Source organism: Rhinoderma darwinii, chromosome 5, assembly GCF_050947455.1.
Source record: "Rhinoderma darwinii isolate aRhiDar2 chromosome 5, aRhiDar2.hap1, whole genome shotgun sequence".
NCBI lineage: Eukaryota > Metazoa > Chordata > Amphibia > Anura > Rhinodermatidae > Rhinoderma > Rhinoderma darwinii.
The window spans coordinates 268,891,838-268,912,026 of NC_134691.1; the positions used below are offsets into that span (position 1 = coordinate 268,891,838).

Here is a 20,189-nt window from a genome sequence, read left to right on the forward strand (position 1 = left end):
ACACACAATTTATTCTGATACGATCTGAAGGTAAACATCGGTAAATAACCATAAGAGCCTATTAGAACGCACCTCCTCAGCTTGCATCATCTTGAAAACCTCCCCAAATTCAGAGTTTTCTCCAGTTCCAATGACAATGCCCTGTAAAGAGAATCCTTTGGCTCTTTAGTAGGAATCCATTTTTTGTAGCAATCCATATACAAAAACGTTTGTTTAAAAATATCAATGGAACTCAGGTTTAGTGTAGCCATCAACATAAGCAGGTTATTATACACAGCTCGTGGTGGTTCAGTGGTTTGTCCACATTATTCTCTCATGTTCATGATAGGATTAAGAGAAAGAATAAATGGCACATTGAATAGTCTATTATACCGATCCCTTCACAAAACCAATATCGTCCAATGAACTAATCAATAATAAATAAAAAATATTGAAAAAAAATATATACTTTATTAGTCCCCTTATCTGAGGACAAAAATACCCCCCTACAATTATTAGACAGACATACTACAAAAACAATTAAAAAACATAAGTAAAAACTGTCAAGAAAGTGACATATGCTTATAGGTTTCTTTGGTCCTAAGAGGTGTCGCATTACACTATTAATATGATTCAACTACATTGTATGTAATTGTTACAGTATTTACTGTAGAGGACAATGGTGAGGTTTTATAATATATTTTATAATATTCTATTAGTGAGATTTCCAATATTTACCTTCTTGCGGTCTGTGCGCATGCGCATCGCGGGTCAATCTGGGTGCCGTACCGAAAGTTATCGGTCATTGAATGTGGGCATTGTGTCTGCATCAATGGGCGGAAGTGACGCGGAAGGTCCGGGACCGGAAGTGCTCGGGAAACGCCATGTGCCGATCAAGGCCGCTTCAATGGGCTTAGTATTTAAACCTCGGTTGGGGGCTAGCATTTACCAACTCCTGACGAAGGTTGCGAAACGCACGTCGAGGTGTGTCCTCAGGTGAATACCTTCATCTGCAGTCACGTCCACCACAGGTAACTAACCTATTATAGGAATGTTGAGGATTTTTGCACTGTTGGTCACCTTATTCTTTTTATACCTTGGCACACTGGGTAGGAGTATCCTAGGTTATCCCTGCCTTTGATGTGTCCATTTACATTACAATGGCGACTGTGGCCTTTATCCTGTATGGTGTGACCTGCATTAAGCTGGACCATTTTTTACTTATGTTTTTTAATTGTTTTTGTACTATGTCTGTCTAATAATTATAGGGGGGTATTTTTGTCCTCAGATAAGGGGACTAGTAAAGTACTTATATTTTCAATATTTTTAGAGTTAATTATTATTGATTAGTTCATTTGACAATATTGGTTTTGTGAATTTAATTATTTTGTCTTGTGCTATAGATATATGCTCTAGATATATATATATATATCTCATTATATATTATACCGGTCTCTTACAGACTATTCCTAAAAATAATGCGCCATACACACACCTCCATCACACAAGAAATTTAAAGCTCATTCTAGGATTGTGGGCGGAGACATGCAAATCATTCCTTTCTGTTCACCCTAACCTTGGTACCTTACTCGGATTACCTACATATTTCCATGGTTTCCATATCTTGAACGGATTAAGGCTAATAAGCCCGTTACAGCTGTACATTGTCTTGGAATGGATTTTAAATTTGATCTTATGTAGTAGACCTGACAAATCAGAGGAGAAACATTTAAACGTCTTGGAATGTCCTAGTCAAAGCCTAGACCTTAATCTAATTGAGAATTTGCGGAATGACGTGAAAACTTGGAGTTGGTGCAGTTTTGCCTTGAAGAATGGGCAAAAATCCCAGTGTCTAGATGTGCTAAGCTAATAGAGACATACCCCAGGAGACTTACATTTGTAATTGCAGCAAACGGTAGCTTCACAAAGTATTGACTTTCAGGGGGTGAATACTTATGAACAATAAAGTGCTCATCCTACAAGCATGTTGTGTAAATCAATATGCTAAAAACCTGACAAAAATCTATTTCAATTCAAGGTTGTGATTCATAGTTTATCCATCAGTTTAAGGAAGTCAATCATCTATATAGCCATCTAAACCCCACACCCCACCAAAAGAACAAATCCCCCCTCTTACACACAGCGGAATTGTTTTTTTCCAATCTCCGTCACCAAAAAAAAATTCAATCAGTTACTCAATACATTACATGTATCCTGAAACTGTGGGAAAAATAAAATTCACCGCGCCAAAAAAAAAAAAAAAAAAAAAAAAAAAAAAAAAAAGAAGAAGAAGTAAATGGCTGTATTCATTATGCTTAAAATAGGCAGTGTCCTTAAAGGGTAAAGTTCTATAGAGTTTGGATTTTTTTTTTCTAGCAGTGGAAAACCTGTTTAACTATGTCCATGTGAAAGGAAGTTGAGATTTAGAGTTGTCTAAAAGTTCCCACCCCTATAAAATATGTCATGAAATTAATTAGCTCATAATTCTGGTCCCGTTTAGATTAAGAAAATAAATTAAATACACAATGGGTACACGTCTAAGTAAATTTATTTGTTTTGTGTCATTTTATTGTCTTTTTCTCCATTCACTCACACGGCTGCTTTAACCCCTTCCCTCTTTGGCCACTTTTGACCTTCCTGACAGAGCCTCATTTTTCAAATCTGACATGTTTCAATTTATGTGGTAATAACTCCGGAATGCTTTTACCTATCCAAGCGATTCTGAGATTGTTTTCTCGTGACACATTGGACTTTATGTTACTGGCAAAATTTGCCCGATACATTCAGTATTTATTGTGAAAAACACCAAAATTTAGCGAAAAATTGCAAAAATTAACATTTTTCTCAATTTAAATGCATCTGCTTGTAAGACAGGCAGTTATACCACACAAAAATGTTGCTAACTAACATCCCCCATATGTCTACTTTAGATTGGCATCGTTTTTTGATCATCATTTTATTTTTCTAGGACGTTACAAGGCTTAGAACTTTAGCAGCAATTTCTCACATTTTCAAGAAAATTTCAAAATGCTATTTTTACAGGGGCCAGTTCAGTTGTGAAGTGGCTTTGAGGTCCTTAGATATTAGAAACCGCCAATAAGTCACCCCATTTTAAAAACTGCACCCCTCAAAGTATTCAAAACAGCATTTAGAAAGTTTCTTAACCCTTTAGACATTGCGCAGGAATTAAGGCAAAGTAGAGGTGAAATTTACAAAGTTCATTATTTTTTTCCAGAAATTCATTTTGAATCCATTTTTTTTGTACCACAGAAGGTTTTACCCAAGAAATGCAACTCAATATTTATTGCCCAGGTTCTGCAGTTTTAGGAAATATCCCACATGTGGCCGTAGCGTGCTACTGGACTGAAGCACCGGCCTCAGAAGCAAAGGAGCACCTAGTGGATTTTGGGCCTCCTTTTTATTAGAATATATTTTAGGCACCATGTCAGCTTTGAACAGGTCTAGTGGAACTAAAACAGTGGAAACCCCCCAAAAGTGACCCCATTTGGGAAACTACACCCCTCGAAGAATTTATCTAGGGGTGTAGCAAGCATTTTGACCGGCCAGTTTTTTTGCAAAAATTTTTGGAACTAGGCCATGAAAATGAAAATCTACATTTTTTCAAATAAAATGTAGGTTTAGCTAATTTTTTTTCATTTCCAAAAGAACTAAAGTAGAAAAAGCACCACAACATTTGTAGAGCAATTTCTCCCGAGTAAAACAGTACCCCACATGTGGTAATAAACGGTTGTTTGGACACACGGCAGGGCTTAGAATGGAAAGTGCGCCATTTGGCTCTTGGAGCTCAAATTTAGCAGAAATGGTTTGCGGAGGCCATGTCACATTTGCAAAGCCCCTGAGGTGACAAAACAGTGGAAACCCCCAACAAGTGACCCCATTTTGGAAACTATACCCCTCGAGGAATTTATCTAGGGGTGTAGCAAGCATTTTGACCGGCCAGTTTTTTTGCAAAAATTTTTGGAACTAGGTCATGAAAATGATAATCTACATTTTTTCAAATAAAATGTAGGTTTAGCTAATTTTTTTTCATTTCCAAGAGAACTAAAGTAGAAAAAGCACCACAACATTTGTAGAGCAATTTCTCCCGAGTAAAACAATACCCCACATGTGGTAATAAACAGTTGTTTGGACACACGGCAGGGCTTAGAAGGGAAAGAGCGCCATTTGGCTCTTGGAGCTCAAATTTAGCAGGAATGGTTTGCGGAGGCCATGTCACATTTACAAAGCCCCAGAGGTGACAAAACAGTGGAAACCCCCAACAAGTGACCCCATTTTGGAAACTATACCCTTTGAGGAAATTATCTAGGGTATAGTGAGCATTTTGACCCCACAGGTTTTTTGCAGAAATTTTTGCAAGTAGGCTGTGAAAATGAAAATCTACATTTTTTCAAATAAAATGTAGGTTTAGCTAATTTTTTTTCATTTCCACAAGGACTAAAGGAGAAAAAGCACCATAAAATTTGTAAAGAAATTTCTCCCGAGTAAAACAATACCCCACATGTGGTAATAAACGGCTGTTTGGACACACGGCGAGGCTGAGAAGGGAAAGTGCGCCATTTGGCTTTTGGAACTCAAATTTAGCAGGAATGGTTTGCGGAGGCCATGTCACATTTGCAAAGCTCCTGAGGGGACAAAACAGTGGAAACCCCCAACAAGTGACCCAATTTGGAAACTACACCCCATGAGGGAATTATCTAGGGGTAGAGTGAGCAGTTTTACCCCACAGGTTTTTTACAGAACTTATTGTAACTAGGCCGTAAAAATGAAAATCTACATTTTTTCAAAGAAAATGTAGGTTTAGGTATTTTTTTTTCATTTCCACAAGGACTGAAGGAGAAAAAGCACCACAACATTTGTAAAGCAACTTCTCCCGAGTAAAATAATACCCCACATGTGGTCACAAACATCTGTTTGGACACACAGTAGGGCTCAGAATGGAAGGAGCACCATTTGGATTTTGGAATGGTTTCTGGGTGTCATGTCATATTTGCTGAGCCCCTGTGGTACTAGTACAGTGGAAACACCCCAAAAGTGACACCATTTGGGAAACTGCACCCCCTGAGGAATCATCTAGGGGTATAGTGAAAATTTTGATCCCAAAGGTTTTTTGCTGAATTAATTAGAATTAAGCTATGAAAATGAAAAATATTTTTTTTTCCAAGATGTAGTTTTAGATACACATTTTTCATTTTTACAAGGAATAGAGAAGAAAAAGCACCCCAACATTTGTAAAGTAATTTCTCCCGAGTACGGTAACACCCCATATGTGGTTATAATCGACTGTTTACATATATGGGAGCATTCAGAAGAAAAGGAGCGGTATTTATCTTTTGGAGCGTAGATTTTGCTGGAATGGGTTGCGGATGCCATGTTGCATTTGCAAAACCCCTGATGTACCAAACAAAAGTGACCCCGTTTTAGAAACTACACCCCTAAAGGCATTTATCAAGGGATGTAGTGACAATTTAGACTCCACAGGTGTTTTTCAGAAATGAATACGCAGTGGATGGTGCAAAGTGAAAATGGCAATTTCTCCACTGATCTGCCCATTCACCGCACAAGATGTTGTGCCCCTAGAGAATCTTACCCCATAAATTGTTAAGCGGGTTCTCCCGGGTATGGTAATGCCTTACTTGTGGCCATAAATTGCTGTTTGGGCACACTGTAGGGCTAAGAAGGGAAAGACCGCCATTTTGAGCATGGATTTTGCTTGGTAGTAGTTCTGTTTGGGATTTTGCTGGTATTTCAGTTTATAATGTGGTGGCATATGTAATCTGTGCGGAGTATATCAGGGTATAATAGGAGGGTATAATCATGGGGTAAATAATACAATTATCCATAGATGTGTGTTACGCTGTGAAGCGATCCGTTATGCGCAGGCCGGCGTCACACTGATAAACGGTTTTCTTTCTTATCCCCCTTTTGTAACACTGCACCTTTTGGGGACTTTTTCTCCTTCGTAGTTTGGGAAATATTACTGGGAAAGTTTTGCGCTGATATAATACGGGCGCCCTCGCTTCCAGCGGATGTGCTATGTCCCTGCCCTTTCCTAGTTCCTAAATACTAGGGCCCTGAAACTGAAGGAATGTTCCCCTCCGACCTGCGCATTGAGATGTTTTTTCATCACCGCATTACTAGTGCCGTAACTTTTTTGTTTTTCAGTAGATTGAGCGGTGTGCGGGCTTGTTTTTTGCGAGACGGGCTGTAGATTTTATTGGTACCATTTTAGAACACATACGACTTTTTGATCACTTTTTATTTCATTTTCTGGTAAAGGAAATTACCAAAAACAAGCAATTCTGGAATAGTTTTTTATTGGTTTTTTTTCTCTGCATCCACAGTGCGCCCTAGATTACATGTTAGCTTTATTCTGCGGGTCGATACGATTACGGCGATACCAAATTTATATAGTTTTTTTTATGTATTGCGGCTTTTGCACAATAAAATCACTTTTTTTATAAAATCATTTGTTTTCTCTGTCGACATATTCTAAGACCCATAACTTTATTATTTTTGCGTGCACAAAGCGGTGTCAGGGATTATTTTTTGCGGCACGGATTGGCGTTTTTTATTAGTACTATTTTGGAGTAAATGTGACTTTTTGATCACTTTTTATAGCATTTTTTGGAAGGAGATGTGACCTAAAAACAAAGATTCTGGCGCTGTTTTTCATGTTTTTTTTTTACCGCGTTCACCGTGCGGGATAAATTACATAATTGTTTTGTAGTTTGGGTCGTTACGGACGCGGCGATACTAATTATGTATAGTTTTTTTTATTTTTACGGTTTTTCCCATAATAAAATACTTACTATGGGAAAAAAGTCAGTTTAGCTTTATTTTTATTTGAAATGTGTGTGTTTTTATTGTTTTACCACATTTTTATTTACTTTTTTTTACTTTTTTTACTTGTCCCACTAGGGGACATGAGGGCCTGATGCCCCGATCGCTACTCTAATACACTGCACTACATACGTAGTGCAGTGTATTAGCGCTGTCAGTTATTCACTGACAGCAAGCCTATGAGGACTCGCCGCAGGCGGGTCCTCATCGGCTCCCGTACAAGGCAGACTCGGACGCCATTTTCTGGCGTCCGATTGCCACAGCAACCCAGCGATTGCATCACTGGGTTGCCGATCGGGTGAAAACCTATCAGATGCTGCGCTCTATTGAGCGCAGCATCTGAGGGGTTAATCTGCCGGATCGGAGAATAGCTCCGGTCCTGGCAGTTACAGGAGGGTGCCAGCTGTATAATACAGCTGTCCCCCCGCAGTGATAGTGCCGACTCTGCTTCTGAGCCCGCACCATCACTGCGCCGTATATATACGGCGCTTTGCGGGAACCACCTCCCGACAGCGCCGTATATATACGGCGTATGTCGGGAAGGGGTTAAACATTCGGTTGGTTGCTCTATGAAACAGACCACAGTGTTCTTTACTTTCCTGCCAGACGTGACCTAACAGCTTAACTCCAACTGTATAACTATCTAACCAGCTTTATCCTAATACAAGCTTTAGAAGACGATGGAGAACGGTGCAGAGAAGAAAATACAAAACGGATAGTAAATGCAATATATGAAAACAAAAAGTATTTACAAAAGGTTACCCAACAAATTTTAGTAGATAAAATGAGGAATCTTACATAAAGTTTTACTTAAAGGGGTTTTCCCACGGTTGACATTTAGGACATATCCACAGGATATGCCAGATAGATGCGGGTTCCACCGCTGGGACCCGCACCTATCTCTAGAACGGGGCCCCTACACCCCGTTCTAACTACGTGTGTGTCGGCTGATTTCCGACCATGAAGGTGAAAACAGCGTAGCTCATTGAGTTACGCTGTTTTCGTAACTCCCGACCATAAAGTCAGAGATAGCAGACAAAGCTAGAACGGGGTTTAGGGGAGTCAGCGATAGCAGACAAAAGCTAGAACAGGGTTTAGGGGGGCCCCATTCTAGAGATAGGTGCGGGTCCCAGAGGTGGGACCTGCATCTATCTGACATTTTTGACATATCCTGGGGATATGTCATAAACATCCCTCGTGGGAAAACACCTTTAACTTCAGCAATAGGGGAACCTTTTATAGAACAATGTAAAAGGTACTCGGTAAAGGGGTTACTATTGAATTACTATCAAATCTGGTATACAGGACACATGCAATACAAAAGGTTACGGTGTGAAGTTATTAATACATCTAATCGACATGTGAGAGGTCAGAAAGGCTCAAGAATTCACTGCTAATCTGACTACTGGCGCCTGCTGCCCCGCAAAGGAGATAACGGGGGGGGGATTAAATATTTCATTCCCCGCATTAAAAAGCGGTGCTTTCCTAACAACTATAGAATGTAAAAAGGAGAACTTAAACCCTCTACAATTCAGTAGGTTACTGGCTTGAAATTAAAATCATGCTAATTTTACTTTTCAATCATTACAATAACAAAAAAAATTCCAAAATGAAAATGATACATTAACATTTGTTTCCTTTTCACAACGCTCGAGACAGTACCTGGCTTATTGTGAACGTTATAAACAAGCCTTGTCCAATAGGGAGCTTTGACATTGTACAGGCTATCAGAGCATTAGAATACTATACATTGCAGCTCATGTGCCACAATAAAATAAAAGCCTGCCTTCCGCTCCCTGTATACAAGCCTATTACCTCCTCTTATTAGGTTCAGGATACTGAATAGAGACTATAACCAGCCTAATGTATCAAAACATCAAAACAGAAAAACTGGCCTCGTTACCCATGGCAACCAATCACAGTGCAGCTTTTTTTCCAAAGCAGTTTAATAAAAGATTACGTGGTTGGTTGCTAGAGGCAACTAGGACAGTCTGTTAGGCTGGGTTTCCGCAGGGTGTTTTTTTTTGCGCTTTTCAAAGCATTTGAGTAGTACATCAAAATTGGAATAAAAACACAATAAAAACGCCCTTTGGAAACCCAGTCTTAGACCCTTTTAATAAACGAGGGCCTATGTTTGATATGATAGACCTTGTGTACGCCATTTAAGGTTTTCCAGTCTAGCTTCAACAATAAGGCCTCCAGCAAACGACCGTAGCCACGTGCACGGTCCTGGATTATGGCACAGATGGGCCATGTAGTGTCATCCGTGGGCCGTCCGCACACACAAAATGTGCATTGACTTCAATTGCGGCCCGTATAATGACACGCCCGTTTTTTTTTTTAATGGTCCGGGCTCTGGACAATGCACACGACCGTGGAATCCATGGACGTGTGCATTGGACCATAGGATAGCATCAAAACTGCAGACACTGCAATAAATGGAATGGAAGGGGCAGGGGGCTTCTTAAAAATACCTTTTGTCTCGGTAATGCAAGTTGCATGATCAAGAAAACAATTGGTACGTCCTCTGGCACACCAATCACAAGCGCCACTAAGGTGGAACTTTATGTACGTGCTCCTGCACTCCACGCTGCAACCCCTACCCCTTCCCTATATCACCATGGCAGCAGTTTTGAGGGCACAAAACTGCTGACAGGTTTCCTTTAAGTTAAGGTGGTGGAAAACCCCTGCAATAGTGAAAAAAAGTTAAAAAAGTAAAAAAAAAAAAAACAAAAAAAAAAAACACAGAACTTTGCAATAGTTTTACCTTTGCTTTGCCACATCGCACAAGTGTCCCCATAAAGGCGATGTTGGTTCTTGATGTGAGGTCTCCATTAGTTGCAGCTGGTTGAGGGGTTGTGGATTTGGAGCTTGGAGCAGTCTCTCCTGTTAAACTGGATTCATCCACAGACAGATCCATAGCCTTTCAGAAGAGAAATTATTGCATTGAATAGTGGGCACAACATTTTTTTTTGTATTATTGTAATCAAATCAGATTTGCAAATATTGGTTATCTAGAAAAGCAATGACATAGGATCCATCCTGTGTACAAAGAGACATGTTAGCGCTATACAAGTCATAGTCAAGAAAGAAAAAAAAAAATCCCATGCCAGTTTGACACTACACAACTATCTTTTTGTCCCCCTCTATAGACTGCATAGAAGATAAAATGTAAATGCCTATAAGTAACTGGACACAAAATTGTGGTAACTCGGCAGCGCACCAGTTAATAAAAGCAATCTCACTTCTTTAGCGGACAGGAAAATGTATTTTCTTCCAGCATCCCCATGGCTTCTTACACTTGACAATTTGATATATCTCGAAGCAACGGGCTAGAAGCACTTACTCCGTGTGCATTCTGATCAGCTATGCAGGGTCATGTTAAATGGGATTTTTCAACACATAACATTTCTAATGTTCGCGATTTGCTGCCAATTTATGAACTGTCGCCAAGTTATCTCCTCACCTAAAGTGAAATCCATCCAGAGTAAAGGAAGTAATAATGCTCCGGTAAATCTGGTTAAGGGCTCGTGCACGAGGTGCTTCTTATAGTATCAAAATCCACAGTGGCTGTAGCAGGTACACACTCCTAGTGCTTCTCAATCTCCCCTCTATTTGCCTATTGGCGGATATTCAGAGATCACCGACCCTATAACATAGCATACCCCCTGTATACACAGCCCCTAAAGATGATGAATCTGGATGCGGTTATAGATATTGGTAAGATCCAAAGTGTGTCAAATCCAACCGACTACACTTTAAGGCCCCATGCTCACGACCGTAAAAATCGCCCGTAATTATGGTCTGTAATTACGGGCCCATTCGTTGCTATCGCGACGGACACTTTCCCGTATATTTACGGGAAGGTGTCTGTGCCATAGACATGCGCCGGAAAAAAAGAACATGTCCTATTTTTTTTATTTTATGGACCGTGCTCCCATACTTTATAATGGGAGCACGGCCCGTAAAAAGGGACGGCTGTCCACGGCCGGCCGTGCCCGTAACTACGAGTCGTAATTGCGGGCACGGTCATGTGCATGGGGACTAACAGACTGTTCTTTATCAAAACACCCGAGCCCTAGTTCAACCTGAAGAGCTGAAGGCTGATGATCACCACTTCGTGATGTCTGGGATTGACAGTAACATCCACACATACATTTTTTTTTGGCCTGTGGCTTTATGCTCTTATACAGAAACCAAACAAGTTTTCACTTTTAACCCCTTAAAACCAAAAGGTATTTGAAACCTTAATGACCATGCAATTTTTTAAGTTTTACAATCATCGCATTCAAAGAGAGCTATAAAAATGATTTCTTTTTTCTGTCGGCATAGCTGTAAAATAGAAACCATCAGTGGGGTGAGAGAGGGAGTTGATAGGGATCGTTGGCCTGAAGCGGTTAGCAACAGCTCAGGCTTCAGGAGCACCCCGCCCGATGCAGGAAAACTTCTTCTGAAGTACCGCCGTAAAAAGGCGGAGCTGAAGAACTACCCTGAATGGCCGCCATAAAAACATCATTAAGGGGTTAAAGTACATTATCCCATATCTAAAAACACATTTCACAAAAAAAAAAAAAAAAAAAAAAAAAAAAAAAATGGGAAACCGAATCAGTGTATGAGGCCCTATTAGGCGCAAGGAGAAGAGAAAAAAAAAATAAAAAAAAAAAATTGTGACGCTGGGCATTTCAGTAAAAAACAGCAACTTACAGGGTGATTCCTTGTTAACTGTATGTAACGTGAAGGTTGCTGTATAGACAGCACAGTATTTTATTTGCTAAAGCAGTAATTTCCACTGCAGGACTGTTCGTTGCACTGTAAGTGGGGACAACCTCCAAAATGGCCACGGTCAAAATTTTCTAAGAAAACAAATATCGTTGCTAGGTCACTCAGCTTTCTTACTTGACCACATGTAGGAAAAATACTCCTACATTAAAGGTGCTCTTAGTTAAAGGGGGTCTATCCTGTTGACAAATGGCCTTTAAGTTTTAGGATTTGTATACATGTAGCAGAGCTGAATAGGACATTTAACTTTTGGAATTTTATGTGATAAATCCTAGGTAATGCAAGGATTATAGAATCCTATGTTCGCCTACTCTGTAGTTTTACATTTCTTGGGTTTTTATGCAAAAAAACTTTACCTGTGCAACAGGGTTTGTCCCAAATGTAGCACATGGCTGTGCATAGTTCACTTTAATGGTAGTTGCCCTTTCTGTTAAAAACTGCTAATCATTGGGGATATAGACAGAGTGTGAAAATGGACCTATTCGAGTCATATAAACACATCAGGGCCATTCATTCCTTCGCCCTTAAAGGACAGGTGTCGCAAAAAAAAATGTTTTTATATCAATTTGCTTTTAGTGTGTTATTAAAATAAACTTTATGTGTTTGTGTTTTACTTTTTTCTTTTTTTCTAACTTTTACTTCTCTATGGGGGCTGCCATTTTTTTTTTCATCTCTGTATGTGTCGATTAACGACACATACAGAGATGGAATACGGCACATACATCCGCATAGAGAATGCGAACGGGAGCCGTTCCATTCACTATGGTGTACACCGTCTCTGTGGGAACGGCGCATGCGCCGCACCCACACAGTCCAAAAGGAAGGTCTTCGGCCAAGCGACATCCGGCGCCATTTTCATGTGGACCGGAAGCCGCGGCCGGACAGTAAGATGACTACTTCCGGCCGCGGCTTCCGGAAATGTGTTCAGAAGCAAGTACTAGGAGCGGCGGCAGGAGCAGGTAAGTTATGTTTGTGTATGTTCATGTTTTACTGTGTGATTACCACTGTATCTAAGCCTACTACACTGTGCATTCGCTCAAAAAATGGCGGCACACTGTAGGTGGTTTGAACATTCAACCCCCTCCTTTCTCCTGGCACTAGCCAGGATAAAGGAGGGGGGATTGTTTGAGCACACTAGAGGGAGTGTCTTCTCCAATTTTGCAGCATATAGCAATGAGGTTGCTTTGCCACATGCCAATGCTGCAATTTTGGGAATTGCTCCCTCTAGTGACCAGCGCATTGAAATGTTATAAATTAGAATCTAATGTATAATATCTCCTGACTTGTGAAAAAATTAAAACAATGTCTAATCATGTATATACTGTTTAAATAAAAAAAATATGTATTTCTAGCGACACATTAACTTTAAACGAAAGTTTTCAAAGTGCTCTGTACACTAAAGGTCCTTAACACCAGAAGATATAACAAAACGGCCGCATGTTACTAGGCTGTATAGGAGAAGTTTACCCCTTCGGCGACTTTACTCCGTATTTAGCAGCTATTGGTTGAAGCTGCACCTCACATACTCCTTGCTCTGCACACCCCCTGCATATAATAAGGTGCTCCCTTTCGTTAATTCGGTCCTCGGGTCCCAATGCAGGAGGAAGCAGCTAAAATGGAGCAGAGAGTTCTCAGTTTTAACAGTATTATGTGCACAGAACATGCATAGGGAAGGTAGAGCAGGAAGCCTGTGAGGTGCACATCAAAAACTGGGCTGTATTAAAAAGACCCGGTGACAGCGGTATGGGAACAGCAGTAGAAAAAAAAATATATAATATATAACTTTTTATATAATTTCCTTAGAGGCCCTAAAACCTTGTTAACAAAAAGTACAGCTTTAGTAGCAATACTGAATATGGATAGTGATTATAATATTTTGGAAAGAGAATTTCTTCATGTAAGAAATCTATACCTGAAAACCAAATTTTTGCTGAAATTCACAGTCAGCTTTACCGGGTTAATGCACGTGACGCCAGAGAATATGATCTAAATTGCCCATTTGTCGCTCATCTCTGTACTGTGGGTTAGAGACTTCGATGCCTTACAAGGTATTCACCTCGATCCATGTGGAGCAGTCCTCTTTTCAATTCATAGTTTTAAAGCCACGACGTCAATGGCACCCATAGAAGCAGAGGGTTGACCGCTGAGGCTTTTTAGCTTTCTTTGAAGTTTTTTTTGCTAATGGAACCGTGTTCCCAGACAATATTTAGTCACTGCTCTTTTCACTGGTTTCTCATTTCAGTAAATGCCTTATTACTTGGCTAGAATGAAAGCAAAAACGGCTCAGCGTGTATTGTATCGCTGACAAGCCCAGCAGCCATAACCTGCTCAGTGAAGAACCATTACAGGATGAAGTGATTGTGGACATTAACCCACTGAAAGTAAACATCTTTAACATGATCAAAATCTAGGAGCTCCTGCTATGCAAATTTCCCATGCATTTCCTAGCGCATTTGTCAGACCATTTATGTAAAACACAAAAACATTCCATAGGTATATAAAAAAAATAAAAAATAAGTGGAGTCTGCCATTTGTAGCTTTGGCAACGCTCCAATGAGTCACTTCTTTACTCCATTGTCCTCTACAAAAAAAAAGTGTTTTATTTGTTCAAAAATAAAAATGTTGTTGTGCTGAGAAATCTTCTTGCTCTATCCCTATGTGCCGTGTTTGCCTTATTTGTCAGCCAGGTATGTTCCCGACCTCCTCTCCCTCTTGTAGATGTCTGCTATATTATCCTGGATCCATTTATAGCAGCTATGAAGATATAGTTTTGTCACACAGTCACTCAGGTTTCACATAAATTCATATTCCCTGTTATTTCCTCCCTATCGGTGACATCTCCACTTTTTTATACTACATTGAATGATCAATGAACCTGGGAGTGAAAAGTCTGAAACTTTTTTTTTTTTTCAATTTTAAATACAGAAAAATAAATGTTTTATAGAGACTTTTACACATGAAGTTTTATGGCATTCACTGGAGATCTGCTATACGGTGGAATTACTTATATGAGTTTTATAAAAGTTAACCTTTATTATTTATTGAAGAGAGCTGCTATGTTCTGTCTATGAAGGTGATCTAAATACAGCCACACACCAATGCCCCATGCACGCGACCGTAGTGTATCCATAATTATGAACCCATAATTACAAATTAAATTGTGGACCCATTCGTTTCTATTGGCCACGGACACATGTTCACAGATGTGTGTCCATTACGGAGAAATGATCCGCAAAATATGGAACGCGTCCGCAATTGCGGCACAGACTCGCCCATAGAAGACAACGGGCGCTTCTGCAATTGTGGACGGCTACAGATGCATATTTGCAGACAGTAAAAACCCTTACGATCGTGTGCATGAGGCCTTAACAGTGGAAATTCAATAATGGTCATTTTCTTTTCGACTGCTAGTTTTAACAATAGTCTTGAAAACAATTACACTTTTTTTTTTTCTAAACATGTAGAACTTGATATTGCTACCGAGAAGAGTAATGGCGCAGGGTCACGATGTACTTTCTTCACAAGAAAACTGAAAGCCATAAGTTTTGTGTCAAGAAGAGAAAAATAGAAACACCCACCTCAAATAACCGCAAGTCTGCAGGAACTCTGTCTCCAACTGATAGACAAACTGTATCTCCGGGTACCAATTCCCTGGCAAGTGTATGTTCTAATCGTCCCTCCCGTATGCTACAGAAAAAAACATTTATTTTTTTTTTTTTACATACATCAATCATTTTATGATATTCTTTAAGCGCTTTCAGTCCAGTCTTCTTCTAAAGCCGGCCATTAACATAAAATAAAATGTCAGACAAACCCACCAGTTTCGGCCCACACCCTAACGTGCAAATTGTTCGGTCTTCAAGGCCAAAATTGGCCGTGTCCTTAAGGGGTTAATCCCCTCCTTTTCTCTGATCCTCTTTTGTCTCATTTTGTGTCTTCTGTGTCTGGCTGTGAGACAACTAGATGCAGGATTTCTACAAGACTGTTGGTTTTAGGAACATAGTTTCTCTCCAGTTTACGGTTATCATTTATTTCTAGAATTCGTGTTCCTTTAAAAAAAAAAAAAAAAAGGGTTGCCTTCTGAAAACAACCCCTGCCATATTAGAGCATATGGATGTCCTAGAGGGGAACCCCCTGCTAGGAACCCCTTCTAGAAGGCAGAGCGGAGGGTCACTTATCTGAATAGCCGCCATGTAATACTACACTTCCGAATGCCTGGCTGGCCATGGCTTCTCCAAGCAAAAAAGCACGACCCCTTTAAGATTTGTCCTTTATAAAGGGGTGAAAAATTCAACCAACACAGTCATTATGTTTTTCATGTTCTAATCAACAATAAGTTTACTCTTCAAAAAGTTGTTTTTTTATGTATTTACCTCATGTCTAAGCATCAAATCTATTACAGAGGATGGGCAAGGCTTTTTTTCATATATGCTTACACAGTACTGTGGGCACTATGTGCGGACCATACAAACCTTGAAAAAACAAAAAACCTGTGCACGGAAAGAATGCTAAATTTGCGGATTCCATCAACGCTCCGCAAAACAAATTGTTCATTTGTATTTCGGACATTATTTGCACTCTTGAGCAGACAGCGTGTAGAATTAACCCAATGTTGACTCATACACTATGTAAATCAGTGATAAACAAAACGCTATAAACCAAATAATGCGCGGCAATGTGTGTATTTCCACTTCTAGTTCGAATCATGAAATAAATCTTACCAGTGACATCCTGGGGGAACGAGCTTGCTCAACTCTTCCAATGATTTTTCAGACCGATACTCCTAAAATTGATAGAGAAAACAGAACATATATTTTTTTGGGGGACAATTCGTATATCGCTGACTTTCCTTAAATGAAGAAGCCCCATGCTAACATAGGATCAACAAGGAATGTTGAGGGCTTTCAGCTCTGAAGCCTATAGCAAAGGCTGAAACTCCGGATTAGTGCAAGATAATAATGCAATGTATTTGCAAAGTTACTTGACCGTTTATATAGATTATATCTGTATTAAAACTGAAAAAGATGTCAATGCACAATTACACAAGAGGGTGCAAATGTGACCACTGAACAGCAACCTAAGCAGTTTGGGGATAGGGAAAATAGCCATTTACCCAGCCTATGACTACATCTATGGTAGCACCATGTGGGCACTATTACTCAGTGAAAATGCACTGGTACATTTTGATATTCTATCTCAATTATATCTTCGTCTACCAATTCCCCCCCCCCCCCTCATATTACATGCTGAGCTTATGTGCTTATTCACACGAATGTTGTATATGTCCGTGTCACGGCCGTTAAAACAACGGCCATCACACGGACACATTTTTCAATTGGGCTGTTGACACGGTCCGAGAAAACAATGGACGTGTGAAGGGGAATAGAACATATCCAATTCTTCTGTTTTGACGGATCGCTTGATAGAATAAAGTCTATGAGGGATCCATGAAACGGGTCCCGCACAAGTGCAACTCGGACGTGGGAAACGGATGTTTTTCACGTCAGAGTTTGCATTTGTTCGTGTGAATAGGCTCTAAATGTGTGCTACGTAGTTTCATTGACGATGTACCACTTTTATTACAGATCAGAATGCTACAACTACTATACATAAATACCAATAACCCAAAGAGAAAACAAACACTGACATTTTAATACTTTCACACGAGTCTAGAGTATGTATATATTAAAACATTCCCTTACCTGAACAAAGGCGACGGTGACAACTATAAGTATTGCCTAGCAAAAAAAAAAGAGAGAAGGTAACAAATAAAAAAAATAAGATATAAATCCCCTACAACGATTACATACAAATGATGGGAGCAATTCTCGCCACCAGAAGATATTGGAATACAAATGACACCTCCTTTAAGAACAGGAATGGAATATGAGCTTATAGACTTCCGAACATGAAACTGATATTTAAAAAACAGACAGAATTTGGCTATTAATGTCTATTAGTCTGTAGTTATTTTCCAAGTCATCTGCACGGGGTTCCCATTAATTTGCCATAATTACTCCATTAACATTGTACAGAGCGTTACATCCTATATGTACGAGCTTCCCCCGCTGTGCTGCAATAGCTCCGGCAGGTCACAGTATCACCATGTCCTGCATATTATGGAGCATTGTGCCCTGGGCAAATTCAACAAGCCTTGAACTGACAGGTGCACAAAAGGACAATATAAAAGAACGTAAAAAATCAAAACGATCAGTGCTACACCAGAAATAAATATGCAGCAAATAAACGTGTCCTATTATGTGTGTGCGGACAAAGTCTACCTGCCAACATGGCATCAGGGCGCACAATGACATTTATTGTGAACAAACAAGCAAATGTGGGTTGTTGGAATATTCATACGTACAAAAAGCGAACAATCAAGAAGCAATTTGATAAACAGCACGGAAAAAAAATGGCCAGTACAGGCATAGGTGAAAAGAGATCAACTGTGCTTTCTGTCAGAACCTTGGGAACGATCACAGGAACTAGACGATTGTTCACAGCCCTGCTGTTATATAGACCCAAACACAAAGTGCCCGAAAGAAAAGAAAACAGAAAACTTTTGCCACAAGAAATCTATTTTGGGTGAAGTTTTTCCATACAAGTTGCTCCCGGAGAGGATATCACTACTAATCCGGAGCACCCGGGTGATTACAATTGGGGGAGATTTCTAAATACCCATTTGATAATTTAAGGAAACACGGGGGCTTTTGTTCCTTTCAAACAAGTTCAGCATCACATTGCAGTGCTGCAAAAACATGGATGGTCACAAGGCACACAATTCATCCATGTAAACGGACTGTAGGTGTAGAAGAACTTAGGACTATACTTTTGTTTTTTTTACCCAAGCACATAAAAAAAAGGTAGCTACATGGACTAGGTTGAGAATTTGTACAAAACCTATATACAGGAAGAGTCAGAGAGACCAGCAACTTACCACGGTGATACTGACAGCATCATCAAACTGATGCATTAAGATACTGATGACAGCGGAGGCCAGCAGGAGCATAAGAAGTGGGTTTTTAAACTGAAATGAAAAAATAAAATAATAATTCAAGTTGCCAATGCAAGATAAGAAAAACTGTATTAGGCCACTCAGTCAGTCAGAGGAACCCATGAACAGAAACCATGGCTTCTCTATGCATTACCATTGATTTCAATGGTAATGCTTCCGTTGCAATTGGTTTCCGTTCCGTAAGGTTTTCGTTTTTTTTGGTGGAAATAGCGCAGTCGACTGCGCTATTGTTTCTGCTAAAAAAACAGAAACCTTACAGAACGGAAACCAATTGCAACGAAAGCATTACCATTGACATCAATGGTAATGCAAATGGAAGCTATCGTTTCCGTTTGGCTTTGCGTTCATGGGTTCCTCTGACGGAAAGGTCTAACGGAACCCATGAATAGAACCTGACGCTGGCGTGAACAAGGCCTAAACTCTAAAATAACTAGTATTGTGTATTCCGACCTTTAAAGAGGCTCTGTCACCAGATTTTGCAACCCCTATCTGCTATTGCAGCAGATCGGCGCTGCAATGTAGATTACAGTAACGTTTTTATTTTTAAAAAACGAGCATTTTTGGCCAAGTTATGACCATTTTTGTAGTTATGCAAATGAGGCTTGCAAAAGTCCAAGTGGGTGTGTTTAAAAGTAAAAGTCCAAGTGGGCGTGTATTATGTGCGTACATCGGGGCGTTTTTAATACTTTTACTAGCTGGGCTTTCTGATGAGAAGTATCATCCACTTCTCTTCAGAACGCCCAGCTTCTGCCTGATCACTGCTGTGACGTCACTCACAGGTCCTGCATCGTGTCAGACGAGCGAGGACACATCGGCACCAGAGGCTTCAGTTGATTCTGCAGCAGCATCAGCGTTTGCAGGTAAGTAGCTACATCGACTTACCTGCTAACGCCGATGCTGCTGCAGAATCAACTGAAGCCTCTGGTGCCGATGTGTCCGACACGATGCAGGACCTGTGAGTGACGTCACAGATCTGCACTGCCAGAAGCTGGGCGTTGTGAAGAGAAGTGGATGATACTTCTCATCAGAACGCCCAGCTAGTAAAAGTATTAAAAACGCCCCGATGTACGCACATAATACACGCCCACTTGGACTTTTGCAAGCCTCATTTGCATAACTACAAAAATGGTCATAACTTGGCCAAAAATGCTAGTTTTTAAAAAATAAAAACGTTACTGTAATCTACATTGCAGCGCCTATCTGCTGCAATAGCAGATAGGGGTTGCAAAATCTGGTGACAGAGCCTCTTTAAGAAGAAAGAAGCGTAGCTCACAGAGATACGGTTTCCGGAAGTCCCATAGAACAGAACGGTAGTTACGGAAACAGCGTAGCTCGCATGATACGCTGTTTCCGTAACTCCCATTTACTACTATTGAACTTACAGAAACAGCATAGCTCAGCAAGCTACGCGGTTTCCGTAACTCCCGACCATATAGTCAGGCAGTGGCCGGGAGGCAGCAGGAGGAGAAAAAGGTAGAACGGGTTTTACGGGCCCCGTTCTATAGATAGGTGCAGGCCCCGCATTGGATATATCAAACATCCCTGATGGTAAATG

General features: G+C 40.2%; 1 protein-coding gene across 3 annotated transcripts in view; it reads right to left on the minus strand.

The window, feature by feature from the left end:
- The window catches only part of ATP2C1 (ATPase secretory pathway Ca2+ transporting 1), a 108,439-nt gene that overhangs the window by 30,275 nt on the left and 57,975 nt on the right, over positions 1-20,189 (minus strand). For all 3 annotated transcript variants that reach the window (XM_075827122.1, XM_075827121.1, XM_075827123.1), the window contains 6 exons: positions 18,557-18,646; positions 17,322-17,357; positions 16,341-16,402; positions 15,198-15,306; positions 9,608-9,763; positions 73-141 (listed from right to left, as the gene is read on the minus strand). In XM_075827122.1, coding sequence (XP_075683237.1) covers positions 73-141; positions 9,608-9,763; positions 15,198-15,306; positions 16,341-16,402; positions 17,322-17,357; positions 18,557-18,646 — 522 coding nt within the window. The remainder of the gene's footprint in view (positions 1-72; positions 142-9,607; positions 9,764-15,197; positions 15,307-16,340; positions 16,403-17,321; positions 17,358-18,556; positions 18,647-20,189) is intronic.